General features: G+C 41.4%; 1 protein-coding gene across 1 annotated transcript in view; it reads right to left on the bottom strand.

Annotated features, from left to right (window-relative positions):
- The window catches only part of luna, a 29828-nt gene extending 22703 nt beyond the window's left edge, over positions 1–7125 (bottom strand). Inside the window, exon 1 of the mRNA XM_070994669.1 lies at positions 7072–7125. Coding sequence (XP_070850770.1) covers positions 7072–7125 — 54 coding nt within the window. The remainder of the gene's footprint in view (positions 1–7071) is intronic.
- Between the last annotated feature and the right edge of the window lie 7018 nt (positions 7126–14143).

Genomic DNA, 14143 nt, shown 5'->3' with positions numbered 1-14143 from the left:
TTGTTGTTGTTGTTTTTCCCGGTCTTGCGGCAAGCAGCGAATGCCATAAATTAAGTGCGGCGACAACGGCGACAGCCAGTGGAAAAGCAGCCACATGACAGCGGTAGAACGCAAAAAGGTAATTTTGCGAGTGGGAAAATGCAGCAGAAACAGAGCCAGAACCTGAACGAGAACCTGAACCAACAACACCAACATGACAATGGCATTGTGGGCCAGCAAAGCCAAGTAAAATGCACAACATTTGCATTTGACAATTGCTGAGGGACGCAGCAGGCATTTCACAGACATGTGGAATAATATTATGAACTGCCGGCAGAGAGGAAAACTAATTACAGGAAAAGTTCTGAGAAATCGCAAGATAAAACTGTGGCAAAAAAGGCAAAAATGTCACAGTCCCCAAAAACTAATTAAGAATAAATAAAAGAATATTTATTTGTGCAAGAACTCAGGCCGACCGGCTTGACCAATTAAGAAATAAATTGGGGAATAAATTTGAAGATATCTCAACTTGAAAACACAGAAAATAAATAATACTCACTCAAAATAGTATATAATGCCTATATCGAATTTCATTGGTAATCTTATGCATTTTACCCCTGCAAATAAAATGCTATGGCTGTATATCTAGATACGTTTTTGTGTATAAAAATTCCCATCTATACAAATCATTTAAATTCAAAAGCATAAAAAATGAAAGCCATTAAAATTTCAGCCAACGCCCTAGATAAAGGACTATTTACCGGATTGCACAAAATTCTAAAACCTAAATAATTAAATCGAATGAAAGGATGCCGCTGAGAGCCATGGAGATACAAATGTAAAATGCATCAAAGCATTTCAAATATTTATGGGTCAACATGGAAATATGCCAGAAATATGTGCAGCGACCTCAGTGAATATTTTCAAATGCATCTCCCTTGCCCTTGTGCAATTTAAATTTTTCGTTTTCAGTCGATGCTGTCAGTGAAAATTTATATTTACTAACTGCATATTAGACCGCAGTCCGAATGCCCGATATGAAGAGTCCTCGACAAAACGAAAATAATTCATCGTGGTGATGCAACTGTGGCGAAAAAAAAGAATATATATATTAAATTGCCTTTCCACACAGAAATGCAGAATGAGGGGCCCAGTTGCCCTGTGGCATACAGGCAATTTGTTGCATGGCATCAAATATGCAATAAATCTAACTGCTAAATCAACAAACAACTGCAACGCACCACAGGACGACAGACAGGCAGTTCGGCCCAATAAAACAATGCAACACATTTTTGCAATTGAAATTGTAACTGAGCTGAGCTCAGCTCGATGTGTCCGTGTGCGAGTGTTTGTGAGTGGGCCAGCCCTAATCTGATTTACCATAAAGTCGAAAATGCATAACACTCGGGGGTACGGGGGCTACAGGGGTTCCCAGTACAAACAATATGTGGCATTCGCCAGGACGCTGCATATGATTTCAGCAGCCAAACACCGACAAACACACGGGCGGAGTGGTGAATGCCGGGGTTGGCCCTTGTAAGCCCCTTGCTTTCATTTTATTTGTCAAGTTTTTTTCTTATTTAGTTGGGTTTACAAATACGTATGCAGAGAGCAAAACAAGAACCTCAAATAAAATATTTAAACATCATAAAAAAAACAGGAAAAAAATGTGAGAGAAAATGCCACACAAATCTCTGTAGCTTTTAAATCTCTAATAATAGTTCCTAAAAGTATGCTGTGAAATATATTAATTGCTCTTTGACCATCTAATTTAAGATCACCAACCACGTGAGTCTAATTTGTTCCTGAATTTTAAAAATGGTGATACTATTCATGGGCCTATTTCTACAATTGTGGCACTTAAAACCCACAGGAATCTTTGGAGATAATAAATCCCTAGTTATGGTCCCTAAAAGTATGCTGTTAAATATTTAATACTCAGTGTATTCTTTGGTTTTAGTCAGCTGAAGAAGTGATTTCAAGTAACCAACCATTCTAATCTCATTTGCTCTTATATTTAAAAGTGTTATTCCCATTCACCTACCAATTTCTAAAGCAACCCCTTTTCTTTCAGTGTTTCAGGACTGCTCTACATGCAATTTGCTCGTGTTCAGCTGGTTTCACTGGTTGCTGTTGTTGTTCATGCATAAAACATGACAAAGTGCGTTGATGTTGCCATTGCTGCTGTTATTGTTATGGCAAGTTTATTTAGCTTCGTTTTACAAAGTACACCAAACGTTGAGATTTTATGCAAATTCGCTTATTGCGTTCTACAACAATCAGAGTTGGCCAAATAAACTAATCCAAATAAATAGAATGTATCGCTGTACAAAAACGCAAAAACGAATGTCATTCCATTCCGGACACGCCCCGGTCAATTGGCCATAATGTTGGGCATTAGTTGGTTTTTGCAGGTGGCCCGGATATTTAGTTTCAACGGCCCACTCAATCGAATTTGCTGACAAATGACCCAGTCGATTTGGGCCCTTAGCTGCTCGCTGCTCGCTGATAGCCCAAATAGCCCAAACCGCTAATCGATTTTCCGGCTGTGAAAAACTCTAATTGGTCAACATTTGGTTGGCTTTCAATTAGGTTTATGGGCGGGCTGAATGCAAAAGGGGATTCCCGGAGTTATCCTTCCAGAGGAAGTTATGCTGTCAAGTGGCTTCAGATTCAGTCACTTTCTTCTGAGAGCTTTTCCCTGTGTGTGCGAGTGTGTTCTGGCGACTGGAAAAGGTGCGAAACAAAGCGGTGGAAAACAAAAGCTTGTCTGTCTGTCCATCCTGCCACGCCCCTTATCCTCCAAGTGGATTCCGCTGTAGTATCCGTCTCCTTTTTGTCATTGTTTTTGCTTTTGGCCATGCTTTTGCAGTCCGGAGTCCGACAATCAATGGCAATTGCATTTGGCAATTGGCAGGCCATCAAGATTAGCAAGTGCAGAACAGGTGCCTTGCGAAGCTTCCCCATCTAGTGTCTGTTCCTCTAATACCTCAGTGTCTTTTTGCACTGGGAGAAAAAGGTAAGAAAAACTAAGATCTAACAAAAACCTAAGGTCATGAGTGATATATAATCATGGTTGGGGAGCAAGGATTAACTTTTTATAAAGACGACTCTCTTGCGTACTATGATTTGATTAATAGGATTTTTACAAATATCTTAGAACAAATAAATTTCAAAGCCTTATATCAACCTTTTCCTAAAATCTGGGAAAATTGTTTCAATGATTGCCGTTAAATTTAAAATAATTAAAAAATATAGATAAGTAAAATGAGTATTTAAATGATTGAAATCTAAAACAAAAGTGTTTTTATTAGATCGCTATCGATTGTAGTACCCAAAAACAAAAAGTTTTGTTCATTCACATTAAATTACTATTTGTTTTGAATAACATAAAGCGTTTTTCCCAGTGTATTTCCCTATATCTCAACCCATTTCTCCTGTTCTGTGTGCAAGTGCATGTGCATCCATGTGTCCTGAGTGCGAACAAAGGCAGGCCGAAAGGAGGGGAGGGGGTGTTTTTGAAGGAGGAAATTCCCCGACTCGACATGCAATTGTTGCGGCTCAAGTGCAACAAGACCACCCCATCCCGCCCCCTGGATTTTCCAACCCTTCCCCCGCCTCCTCCTGCGGCTGGAACCCGTGTTTGTCTTAAGTGTTGCCGGCGATTAACAGTTTAGCCCGGCTTTGTTTGCCTTAAGTGAGCTGCACTAATAAGCCGAGTGTGCATGCAACAATTGACTGAATGACTCACGGCCCGAACGGAAAGCGGTAAACGGGAAATGGAAAATGGCCAAGAGGGGAAGCACGAACACGGGGCTAATGGCCTAAACAAACAAAAGTTTCCGCCGTCGCCCGGTCAATTATTTACCTTGCGGTTGGGGCAAAAAAAATTCACCGAATGAGGGGTCGAAATTGCTGCAGAAAAACTTGTGCAAATACAGGGAAATTCTGACCCAGGACGGCATCTTTCTCCATCCTTTCTCCATCCAGGCCAAAGTGAAAAAATGCAGACAGACATTTATGCATAATTAAAATGGACACCACGCATGGCTGTATCTCTCTCTCACTGTGTATATAAGCCGAAATATTAATTTCCTTGCAGGGTGCAGGGCGAAAAACTATAAACTATAAAGCCAGCGCAGCCAGCGGCATGAAAATTTAATTTTAATTAAAAATTGAAATGAATTTTTATTAAACTTTTGTTACTGTTTATGCATTATGCATAATGCATGCGGCGCTGGATCCGATTCATAATCATTATGGGCCAAAACGGGGGAGCAGGCGAAACTTTCTGCCCGCCCAGGAGACGAAGGCGGAGCTCGTGTTTATGGCTTCTTTAATGAAAATCAAAGTTAATTAAAAGTAACGGCGTGCTGGAAAATGCTTCCATTGCGCCCTTAACAGCCAGCCATTGCCATTTGGCCAGGGCCATTCAGAGGCAGCATAAAGGAGCTCCTTTCAGCCACCCAGACACTGCAGTTTTGGCCTGGTCAATAACCGCAAACTGCTCCACATTCCGGGTCAGCAGAATGGCAATGCCATATTGTACAGTTGCCGCTCAAGACTGGCCCCAAAAAATCGACACTAAATCATAGCCCCCCTTTTTTCCGCTAGACCTATTCATCCTTCCGAGGGCAGGACCTTTGTCAGAAATTATAAGGGGCTATGATTACATAATTATTGGCTTTTCCGCGTAATCAGTTTAGCGTGTAAATTTGTGTGCGTGCCTTGATTAAATGCTTCGGCGATTCTTTTGACTGCCGGGAGCCATGAAGTGGCAACAAAGGCAAAACACAATGATATCTAAGGGGATAATGCCCCGAAAACTGAAAACTCAAAATGGGAAATTTCGGGTTCGGGTTCGCTTGGCCATAATTGGTTTATGTTTGCATACTTTCGGGCATAATATGCTTTTGATTTCGGCAGACGTGACCCAAGGGATCGAAAGTCCCCCGCTAATGATTTATGGAAAGTCAAGTGATTTATTCCTGCTCAGCGAAGTTTGTAATCCAATTTTAGCTGCAGATTCGCTCTGCGTGTTTTCCCAATACGTATACGAAGTGTGTATGGATGTGCCAATTTCGGGGGGCCCTGAATTGTTCCATTTGGATTGGGGGTTTTACCTGCAATGAAAGCAAATGTTGAAAGTTAGCCATCGAATCGCAGGAAATTTCTGTAAAATTTTACTAGGCTAAGTTCAAAAGGAAAACTTTGGCACTGCTTGAAAGTGTGCTACAATAAAATGTGAATCCTTTTTGTTGGCTTGCGAACTGAGTGTTGTTGGGTCATTTAATTTCATTCGATTTCCATCGATTTTCGCATTTTCCAGGTGCTATAAAAATGTTTTCAAGTACGTGGAAAGACATTTGCGGCAAGTTAGGGAGTTTTCTTTAAGGCAAACTAATTGTAATGTACTTGGAAACAACTTCACAGACAGGGAATTAAGTTGGATTAACGATACTAAATGGATTATACCTCCTTATAAGTTATAAACAGAGAATTTAATTTCACATTAAATTGCTTAACAAATAAAGAAGAGGCAATTTAAATCCCTTGAGAGTTCTCATTTAAAGCCATCTTGATTACGGACCTAACAAAGTTTACAAACCTATTTTGGGTTAATGATTCTGTCGCATCAGCCCCAATCTTTTCGGGTAATCACAGTAATTGGCATTAATAATTCAGGCCTTAACCTGTCAGGTCAATAAATCAAAATCAAGCTGCCAAGTCAAGTGAAACATAAGACGAGGGGGAAAAAGGAAGTCACCGGAATCGATGGGGGAGTGAATTAGCAGCAACTGCCACATTCATGTTTTTTAATGAAAACGATTTGAAGTTTGTTTGCTTTCTGTGAAAAATTTATTACTTTGCCCGCCGGTTGGCAGACGACATAAATAAATCCACGCGCCGCACAAACAAATATCAAACGTACTTATACATATATCTAAATGTAAGTGAGTATCCTTCGACGGGGATGTCTGCCAAAAGCTGTCAAAAGTCCTGATTTGATAAGAGCCAGCCAAGAACAACAAACGAGGCTCCAGGCCAGATGTTCTTATTTGGCATGACAACGGTGGCTTCAGGTTTGGGTGTTTTTCGGGGTGCCCGAATGAGGTCTTTAAGTCGGCTGACGTCAAACTTGCCAGCTTTAACAATTAGTTGGCCAGTTCGGCTCTTTTCTTATGTTTTACGAGGCTAAAACACCAAAAAAAAGAAGAGAATCCAAGGCTGCTGGCTGATAATCAGGAAGCGAGTGGGGAGCGCTTTATCGCTTCACTAAGGCCACAGTTTTTGTGGCACAGTTATGTGAGCCAGACGAGAAAGCGGCCAAGACATAAACAAATACAATGCCAGCCAGTCGAGGAAAGCGAAATTTAATATGGCGCCATCTTGGTTTCGCCGGCAGTCTAATAGGCTTTGCTTTCCCCAGACTTTTCCCCCGACTTTCCTTCTACACACTTTGGCAAATAAAACAAAAGGACCTACATGCCAGCATTCGCACATGTGTGAGGTCGAAAAGGCAGGAGCAGGACCAAAACCAGGACCTCAAGGTATGTGAGGCTTTCAGCGCCTGGCGGCTTTTAAGCGGCTTTGGCAAATTGTTTTGGCCGCAGTCGTAGATCCTTAAATATTTTTCTTATATGCGCCCGGCTTTTCGCGCCTGCAAGTATGCAATAAAATTTTTACAGGCCTCCATGAATTTCGGTAGGTAGAATTAAATTTATAGACCCTGGCCCTCCGCAGAGCACATAATTTAGCATTTTAAGCGGCAATCCAATAGAAATTCCATAAAAAAAACGACGCACTCAGCGGGAAGGCGGCAGCCAAGCCACGATAATTGAATTAAATTATGGCCCCGCACAGAATAGCGCCCTCGGTTATTGGTTTTTGGCCATTCAAACGGCTGGCTAATCCTGGCCGAAGGGATAAGGATAAGGATGAAGATAAAGGGCCAGGACTTGGGCTACCTCAAAATCAAACTCGGAATACTTTCCGCAAACTTTTGCAGCGCGCAAATTTACATAGCAGATAATAAAATGATGTCGGAGTTTGGCCATCATATCCATCTACCAACTACCATCTACCATCTACCATCTCCATTTCCCCGGCTTCATCGTCATCAGCATCCTCGCCGAGCGTCAACATTTTGAAAGCACTTAAACCGTTTGTTCGTACATGCAAAGTACGCAAATCGTGGGCACAAAGGGATGTCCCCGCCTCCCCGCCCCGCCCACCATTTTCCGGGGAATTTTCCAAAACCCCACCACACCCCTCCAGCCATCAGCGACTGCATTCATGCATAGACAACATTTCATTTTTCTTCTCGACGCTCGATGCTGGCGGCAATTTTTGCGCTGAAAGAAAACAGACGAGGGTGGGTTTTCCCGAGAAATCTGTGCGGGAAAATTTACGCAGCTACTTAAAAACTATGCAGGCTTCAGCTCCAGCAGCTCCAGACTCGGATTCAGATTCAGAACCGTTTTGCCCGCGGCTGGGAAACATGGCCCGAATCTTCCGACTCCGGTCCAAGAACCCGGCATAATCCAATTCATGAAGTTGAAAGTCTGACAGGGGCGCTGGGTGAAAAACGCAGCCAGCTGTCTGCGCAAATTTGGCGTAAATTTAATTTTCAAATAAACTGCAGTTTTCCCCAAGGGCACAAAAAAAAAACAAAAAACCAAAAAAAAACCAGGGAGTAAAATGGAAAAGGGACTTTGGAAAATATTATGCAGTGGGGTCATGGGGGGGAAAATATTCAATGCATTGCATTTACATCTTGTTATCGCTTGATTAATTGTCATTGTCAGTGTCAGGCAGCCTGCACTTTTCGTGGGTGGGGGTTTTTGGGGGAAAGGCTTTCCCATTTTCCATTTCCCCCACCTCCAACTTGCCATTTTCATGGATGCTGCATGAGAATGACATGGAGCAACTTCAAAGGGAAAACTTTTGCTGATTGGCAGCTCTTGCGACTGGCGGCTGATTAATTTCCGCCTGGCTGCCTCCTAATTGAATGCCGCTTGTTTAGCCAACTTCCTTCCTTTTGGCCAAAAGAGCCAAGATGAGCCATCTCAGCTATATATATTTTAACGCGAAATTATCGTACAGCCAACCGTTGGCAACGCGTGAACAACAAACAAGGATCTCGATCTCCAGCTCCTTCTCCTTTTTTTTTGCCAGGCGAAGTGCGAAGCAAATTGGCAAACAATTTGCACCGAAAACGGAACCAGAATTTGTAACTCATTTCGGGCCAAATTAAGTGCCGTCAGGTGAGCCCGGTTGCCACTTGGCAACGTAGGCCTATACACTCTATACCGTGAACAGCCCTTTAATGTTCAGCGCATAAATTCACCCAATTTATTTTGGTCCAGAACAAAGCTCGAAGCCCCCACCAAAAAAAGAGGAGGAAAAATAACAGAAACCCCAACCCATATAAACGCAGTAAATTAGAATTAGACGCGGTGGGCAATTTTATTGCAGACACACCCCACTTTTGGTGGTGTTGCTGGTGGTTCTGGTGGTGTTTTTGGTGTTTTCGATGGCCCCACAACTTTTAATGACTTGAATTATGGTTAGTGGCGGACTGGTCGTCTGCCGGTTGGCCTGTCTCTTTTTATGATTTCTTTTAATAATTTAATTGTGCTGCAGATAAGATAGCAGTTAATGCATATACATTTAGATATCTCCCGGATACGCGGTCCACTAGAAGTCATTAGGTCTTGTTATAATATTCCATTGGTTCAGAACACTAAAAGTGCTCAAGCACGCACTTTTAAATGGCCCTTTAAATAATTATGGTTTTTAGTGCTTGAAAATTCTTGCGCACATTTTTAAAGCCCCAACCGAAATTCGATTAGGAAAATTCAATTTCCCACTAATAAAATGTAATTTCTTTTTCATTATCCTTTGCACAGTAGCATACACAAACACATATACTTGGCGAACTTAAATCGTGACTTGCATTTCCTTTCAATTATTAGACAGCAGAATCTGCCATGGAATTTCAATTAAAATGCCATTCGATTGCTCTCAGTTTACAGCACTCGTTTTTGTCACCCCAAGCGACTCACCTCACTTTCGGTGGCAACTTTTAATTGGCAACAAATTCGGCTATTTTCCCGTTGCCAACAAGTCGAAAATCCAAAATGGAAACTTTCGCCAGCAGAGCCACCATATTTGGCTGTGAAAACGAAAGTGTGGCTCTTAATTAGCTCATTAAAAGTTCATCATGAGGTTGGTACGCTGGGAACAATGGAACTGTGTCGACCTGTAAATTGTAATTGAAACTGTCACTTATTACAGCCGAATGCCTGAATTTAAGCCCAGTGCATAATGCAAGGCTATCCTGTTCTGGCCAAGTTATTGTTTTGCCAACACGACACGAAAACTTGCCAACAATGGGGGGAAAAAGGAAATACAGAAGGAAGCCTTTGCCTATTTTTTTCTACACTCTTCCTTGGCTTCAACTTATTGTTTTCCTCAAGTGCGAGGAAAAACGTCTGGAAAATCGATGGCAGGACAGCAGGAACAGAAGTCTGGTTGAAAAAGTGAGGAAATATTTTCACAGCTTGTTATAAACACATGGCCGAAGAGATAGGGCTCCCCTTAGCCGCATTCCAACTATCCGTAGGTAGAACTATCCACTATCCACTCATAAAGTTGGTCTGAAGAGCTGCAGGATCCTTTGGTCCTGACTCGATGACATGCATATTAATGATACGAGCTTGTCCAGCCGGCAATCCGATTCGAGTCAGATGGCTCACTGTACACTAGTCTGCACAAATATTTTCATTAAAATTGGAAAACTTTCCGTCTGTCCGACTGTCTGAAAAGGGGCTAAACTTTGCCCGCGGCCAAGTCGGGAAAAGCGTTTTAAGTTCTTTCAGCAGAAACTTTTGGGGTCAACTTTTCTTGGCCCAATCGAAGGGTTGGTCGCTGGACGAGCGGGGTTTCCCCGCCGGTACAGAGGGAATTATCAGGCCTTAATGCGCCGGGGCAAATCTGATTAAGCTGCGCTAATTGTTTGCACTAACCAACTGTGACTTCAACAAGCCAAGAAATGCAGTCAGAAAGGACAGTTTTCCCAGTTTTCCCAGCCTTTTCCCCCCACTATCTCCTGGCCCATCTCCTTCTGTGCTCCCTTTTCCATGATGAATGAGCCGCAGCTGGAGATTCGGAGGGCGGGAAATGGAAAATGGGAAATGGGCGGCGGGAAAAGCACAAGCCGGGCAAATAAAAGAGCATCCCTTATGAGGCCTGCCGCACCGCTCCTCCATTTTCCTAGGCCTCCTAATGTACATAAATTCCAACATTTGCTCATTTTAATGGGCATATTTTTGTCATTTTACAAAAGTTTTCGCAAAATGCAAAGAGGAAAAGCGGCAGTGGAGAGTGGAGAGAGTGGCGGCGTGCAATGTAGACTTTTCCTCCACCATGTGCGCACTTATAAATTTTTTAGAGCGCAGGGATTTTCCATAAGCACAAACATGCAGCGCAGCCAGCCATCCAACTGGCATCTCTGCACTGGGATAAATATATGGTAATCAGTTGGGGAATATTCAGTGCTTTGGTGTTAAGAAAAGATACAAAGAATAGTGATAAGATACAAATGTATCTATTTGTAAAATTGTTATATTTAATATTTTTAATTGCAATACAAAAGATACAAATGATTATAATAAGATACAAATGTATCTAATAAATAATTTTAATTTATCTAGATTTGTAACAATGTTCTAATGAAGATCTTTAGTTGAAATACAAAATATACAAATGATAATGATAAGATACAAGAGTATCTATTAAATAATTTGACTTTTTTTTATAACAATGTTATATTAAAGATTTTTATTTGCAATATAAATGATAAAAATGATAATGATAAGATACAAATGTATCTATTTAATAATTATATATTTCATCCAGATTTGTAATAATGTTATGTTTAAGATTTCTAATTGCAATACAAAAGATACAAATGATATTGATAAGATACAAATGTAACTATTAAATAAGTATATATTTTATCTAGATTGGTAATAATGTTATATTTAAGATTTGTAATTGAAACTCAGCAAATAAAAAAGGGAACAAAAACGTCAAGTCTTGATAGTGATTAAAATATGATTTGTAACAGATTTGATGGAGTTTCTTATTGATTTTAATTCGTTTTGAGTTAACAACTAATTTAAGCTCAGACTAATCAAAATGAAATATTATAGGTATGTACATTTTTTCCCTGTTTATAAGGATTTTCAGGAATGGGGTTTTAGGGGGTCTGCAGGGGGATGGCTGCTGTCGTCGTCGGCGTGCCACAGAAAACACTGGGAAAACTCTTCAAGGCAGGCTCTAGCCATATATAGAGACAGCAGGCAGACAGACATAGAGTTAGATGGGTGGTCGGAAAATGGGGATACAAAACAGAGGACTGGGAGTCCTGGCAGCCAGTTGGTTGTCGTGCCGCTTTGTCTGCCACTGTCTGGGGCTGTGGGTGCCTTTATATCAAATGTGGTTTTTATTTCACTGCAGCAGCACCGCAACAACGGGGAGCGTCGCATTTAAGCCGCTTGCCACTGGCTTTAACCAAACACTTTAAGGCGGCGATTATTTGCCATATCAGGCCAACTGGGCGTATGCGTAATGAGTGCCTCGTTTTGCCTCGTTTCTAATATCCTGCGTGGGCGGGCAAACAATGGCCGCCAGTATCTGTTGCAGTTTGCCGCTGCAGTTTCGCCGTTTGAACTTTTTCTGCTTTTTTTTATCCACCCAGCCAACTTGGGTGCAATGAACGCTCAAACAGACAGGCGCAGATCAGAGAGAAAGAGAAGTTTATTTGAAAAGTTGGTGGGGCTGAAGCGAATGAAGGCGTAATCATTGTAAAGGCATTACTACAACTTTTCATTCAGTTTGTTTCACTCGCTGCCTTTTTAATATGCCAGATACAAGCAGTCCCCTTGGGATGGTCGGGATGAAAGGCTGTGGGGGATGCAATACCATATCAACAACATGGCTCAGACTCGGGGATCGTTTTACGCTACAACTACAACTCTGTGTGTGGGGCGGAAAATGCCTGGGCTTTTCATTCATGCTGCCGGCAAGTATGCAATGAAAATGCAGTGCAAACTATGCACGACTATGCGGTGAAAGTGGAAAGTGGGAGGAGAAAAGGGCTGGGTATAGTCGTCCTGATTAATCCTGCAAGACTCGCTTTAATTGCTTCTCGTTCGCAGAAATGTTTTCGATACAAATACTGAATTTAACTTTTACAAACCCTGGAAGGAGGTGGCATGCCCCCCGAACCAATTTACCGCAACGTCATCATAACCGTAAAAGTTAAATGCGCATAAAAGCGTCAGGAGCGCGCTAAAAGGATATTCATGCAGCAATTTCTCTGATTTTACTTGTTTTTTGTTTTTGGTTTTGTTTTATACACGCCACGAAACTCCTCTTCAGCTGTTGCATAATACATATAATAACATAAAAATAAAGCTCGGTTCATAAACTCGATGGCTGTTGAGGCTAGCAGAGCTCCGGTTTTTTCCTTTTTGACAAATTACTTAAATTACTTACGAGCGAATTACTTTATGCGGGGCCACAAAAAAGTGTGTTGGAAATTACCTGAAAATAAAGGGAGAACAATTATTAGATTACGTTGGTGAAAAGTAGTCAATTATAGCGATTTAGCATGGTTTATGAGTGCGCTTTTCTTAGTTAGCTGTGGTGTTTACAAAACTGTTTGGCTGATTTACAGCGTGCGGAAAAAATTCGCCAAAAAGCGAGTGGGAAAAAAATTGGAAACATTTTTGTTTATGGCCTCGCTTTTCCGATTTTCCCTACCATTTTCCCCATCCGAAAAGCGAGAATTTATGAGCATGTGCGTTGCATTTGTTTGACAAATTCGCATTGTTTTTGGGGTTTTTGCCGGACGAACATTTTTGAACATTTTCCCAACGGCGCTTTTCACGCTAGATGGTGGAAAATTCATTTCTATACACTGGCATTTTCCTTTTTTTTTTGTTTTCCTTTTAACCGCTCTCCTTCCCGCCTAAAATAGTCCCTTTGACATGTTTTCTGTTTGTTTCGGTTGAACAATTAAACAAAGCACAATGCAGACAATTGAAAAATGCCATCATGCAGCAGGCAGTGTTGTTGCTGGCCATAAAATGCGGTCAGAATTGGATAGCCAGGGCCATAATTAAAAGCCATTTACGTAGCGCTGGGGCTGCCTGCCTGCCAATAAATATGCAAAACACACAGCCATCTCCATACCGATGCCATACAATAATAATAATTCCATCAAAGAATTATTGAGGGGCACAGCAAACATTCGTCAATCGATGTTTGCCGCATTGATGAATTGAATTGAAATGGAAATGGAACTGGGAATGGGAATGTCGATGCTTTGAAGTTCATTAAACTTTGCTACGCACACGACGCCCACGCATAGTTTGCGAGGGGGTTTGGAAAAGAGGGGTCAAATGCGGGGGGTTTGTTGCCGGCACTTGCCACTTGACTCGCTCACGAAGCACTTAGGCATTCTAAACATGATTTCTAGCCCGCGGCAAGTTGTTGCTTCTCCCTCTGTCTCCCTCAAACCGTCAAAAGGTGTAGGCCATGTGGACGTCCAGGCACGTACTTTGACATAAGCTGCCATATCGGCAGGCCCACATCCCCGGCACCCTTCTCTGGAAAACCAGGGAACGGGGCTTATAAATAAACAAATGCGGTCGTAATAATAGCACTAAATACCACAGACATGCACCAATATGTTGGTGTGCCATACAAGTTTAACCGACTATATTTGGTCTTGTGGTTCGCTTTTAATTTGATATTTAATGGTAAGGTATATATTATAAGTATTGATTGTTTTGGAATAGTTGAACAGATTAATAAATTAATTATTTTTTAGAATTATTAATTTATATGCTCACGCAACTTAGAAATAGTTTGTATTTTCTTAGATGTTTAAAGGATATTTGTATAAGATCCATTTTAATAAACATAATGAATGGGGGTTCTTAACTTTCATTGCTATCAACCTAACCGCAACTGTAAAAGTAAATAATAAAAGAAAGAGATGGCGACGCTGAGGAGGAGACAAGATTTAAATTAAACAGACAGGGCCATCTTCCGCCATCCCATACCCCCACCAATAATTCCCTTTGTC

This window comes from Drosophila suzukii, chromosome 2R (genome assembly GCF_043229965.1).
Source record: "Drosophila suzukii chromosome 2R, CBGP_Dsuzu_IsoJpt1.0, whole genome shotgun sequence".
NCBI lineage: Eukaryota > Metazoa > Arthropoda > Insecta > Diptera > Drosophilidae > Drosophila > Drosophila suzukii.
This window is presented reverse-complemented; position numbering and strand designations above follow the sequence as displayed.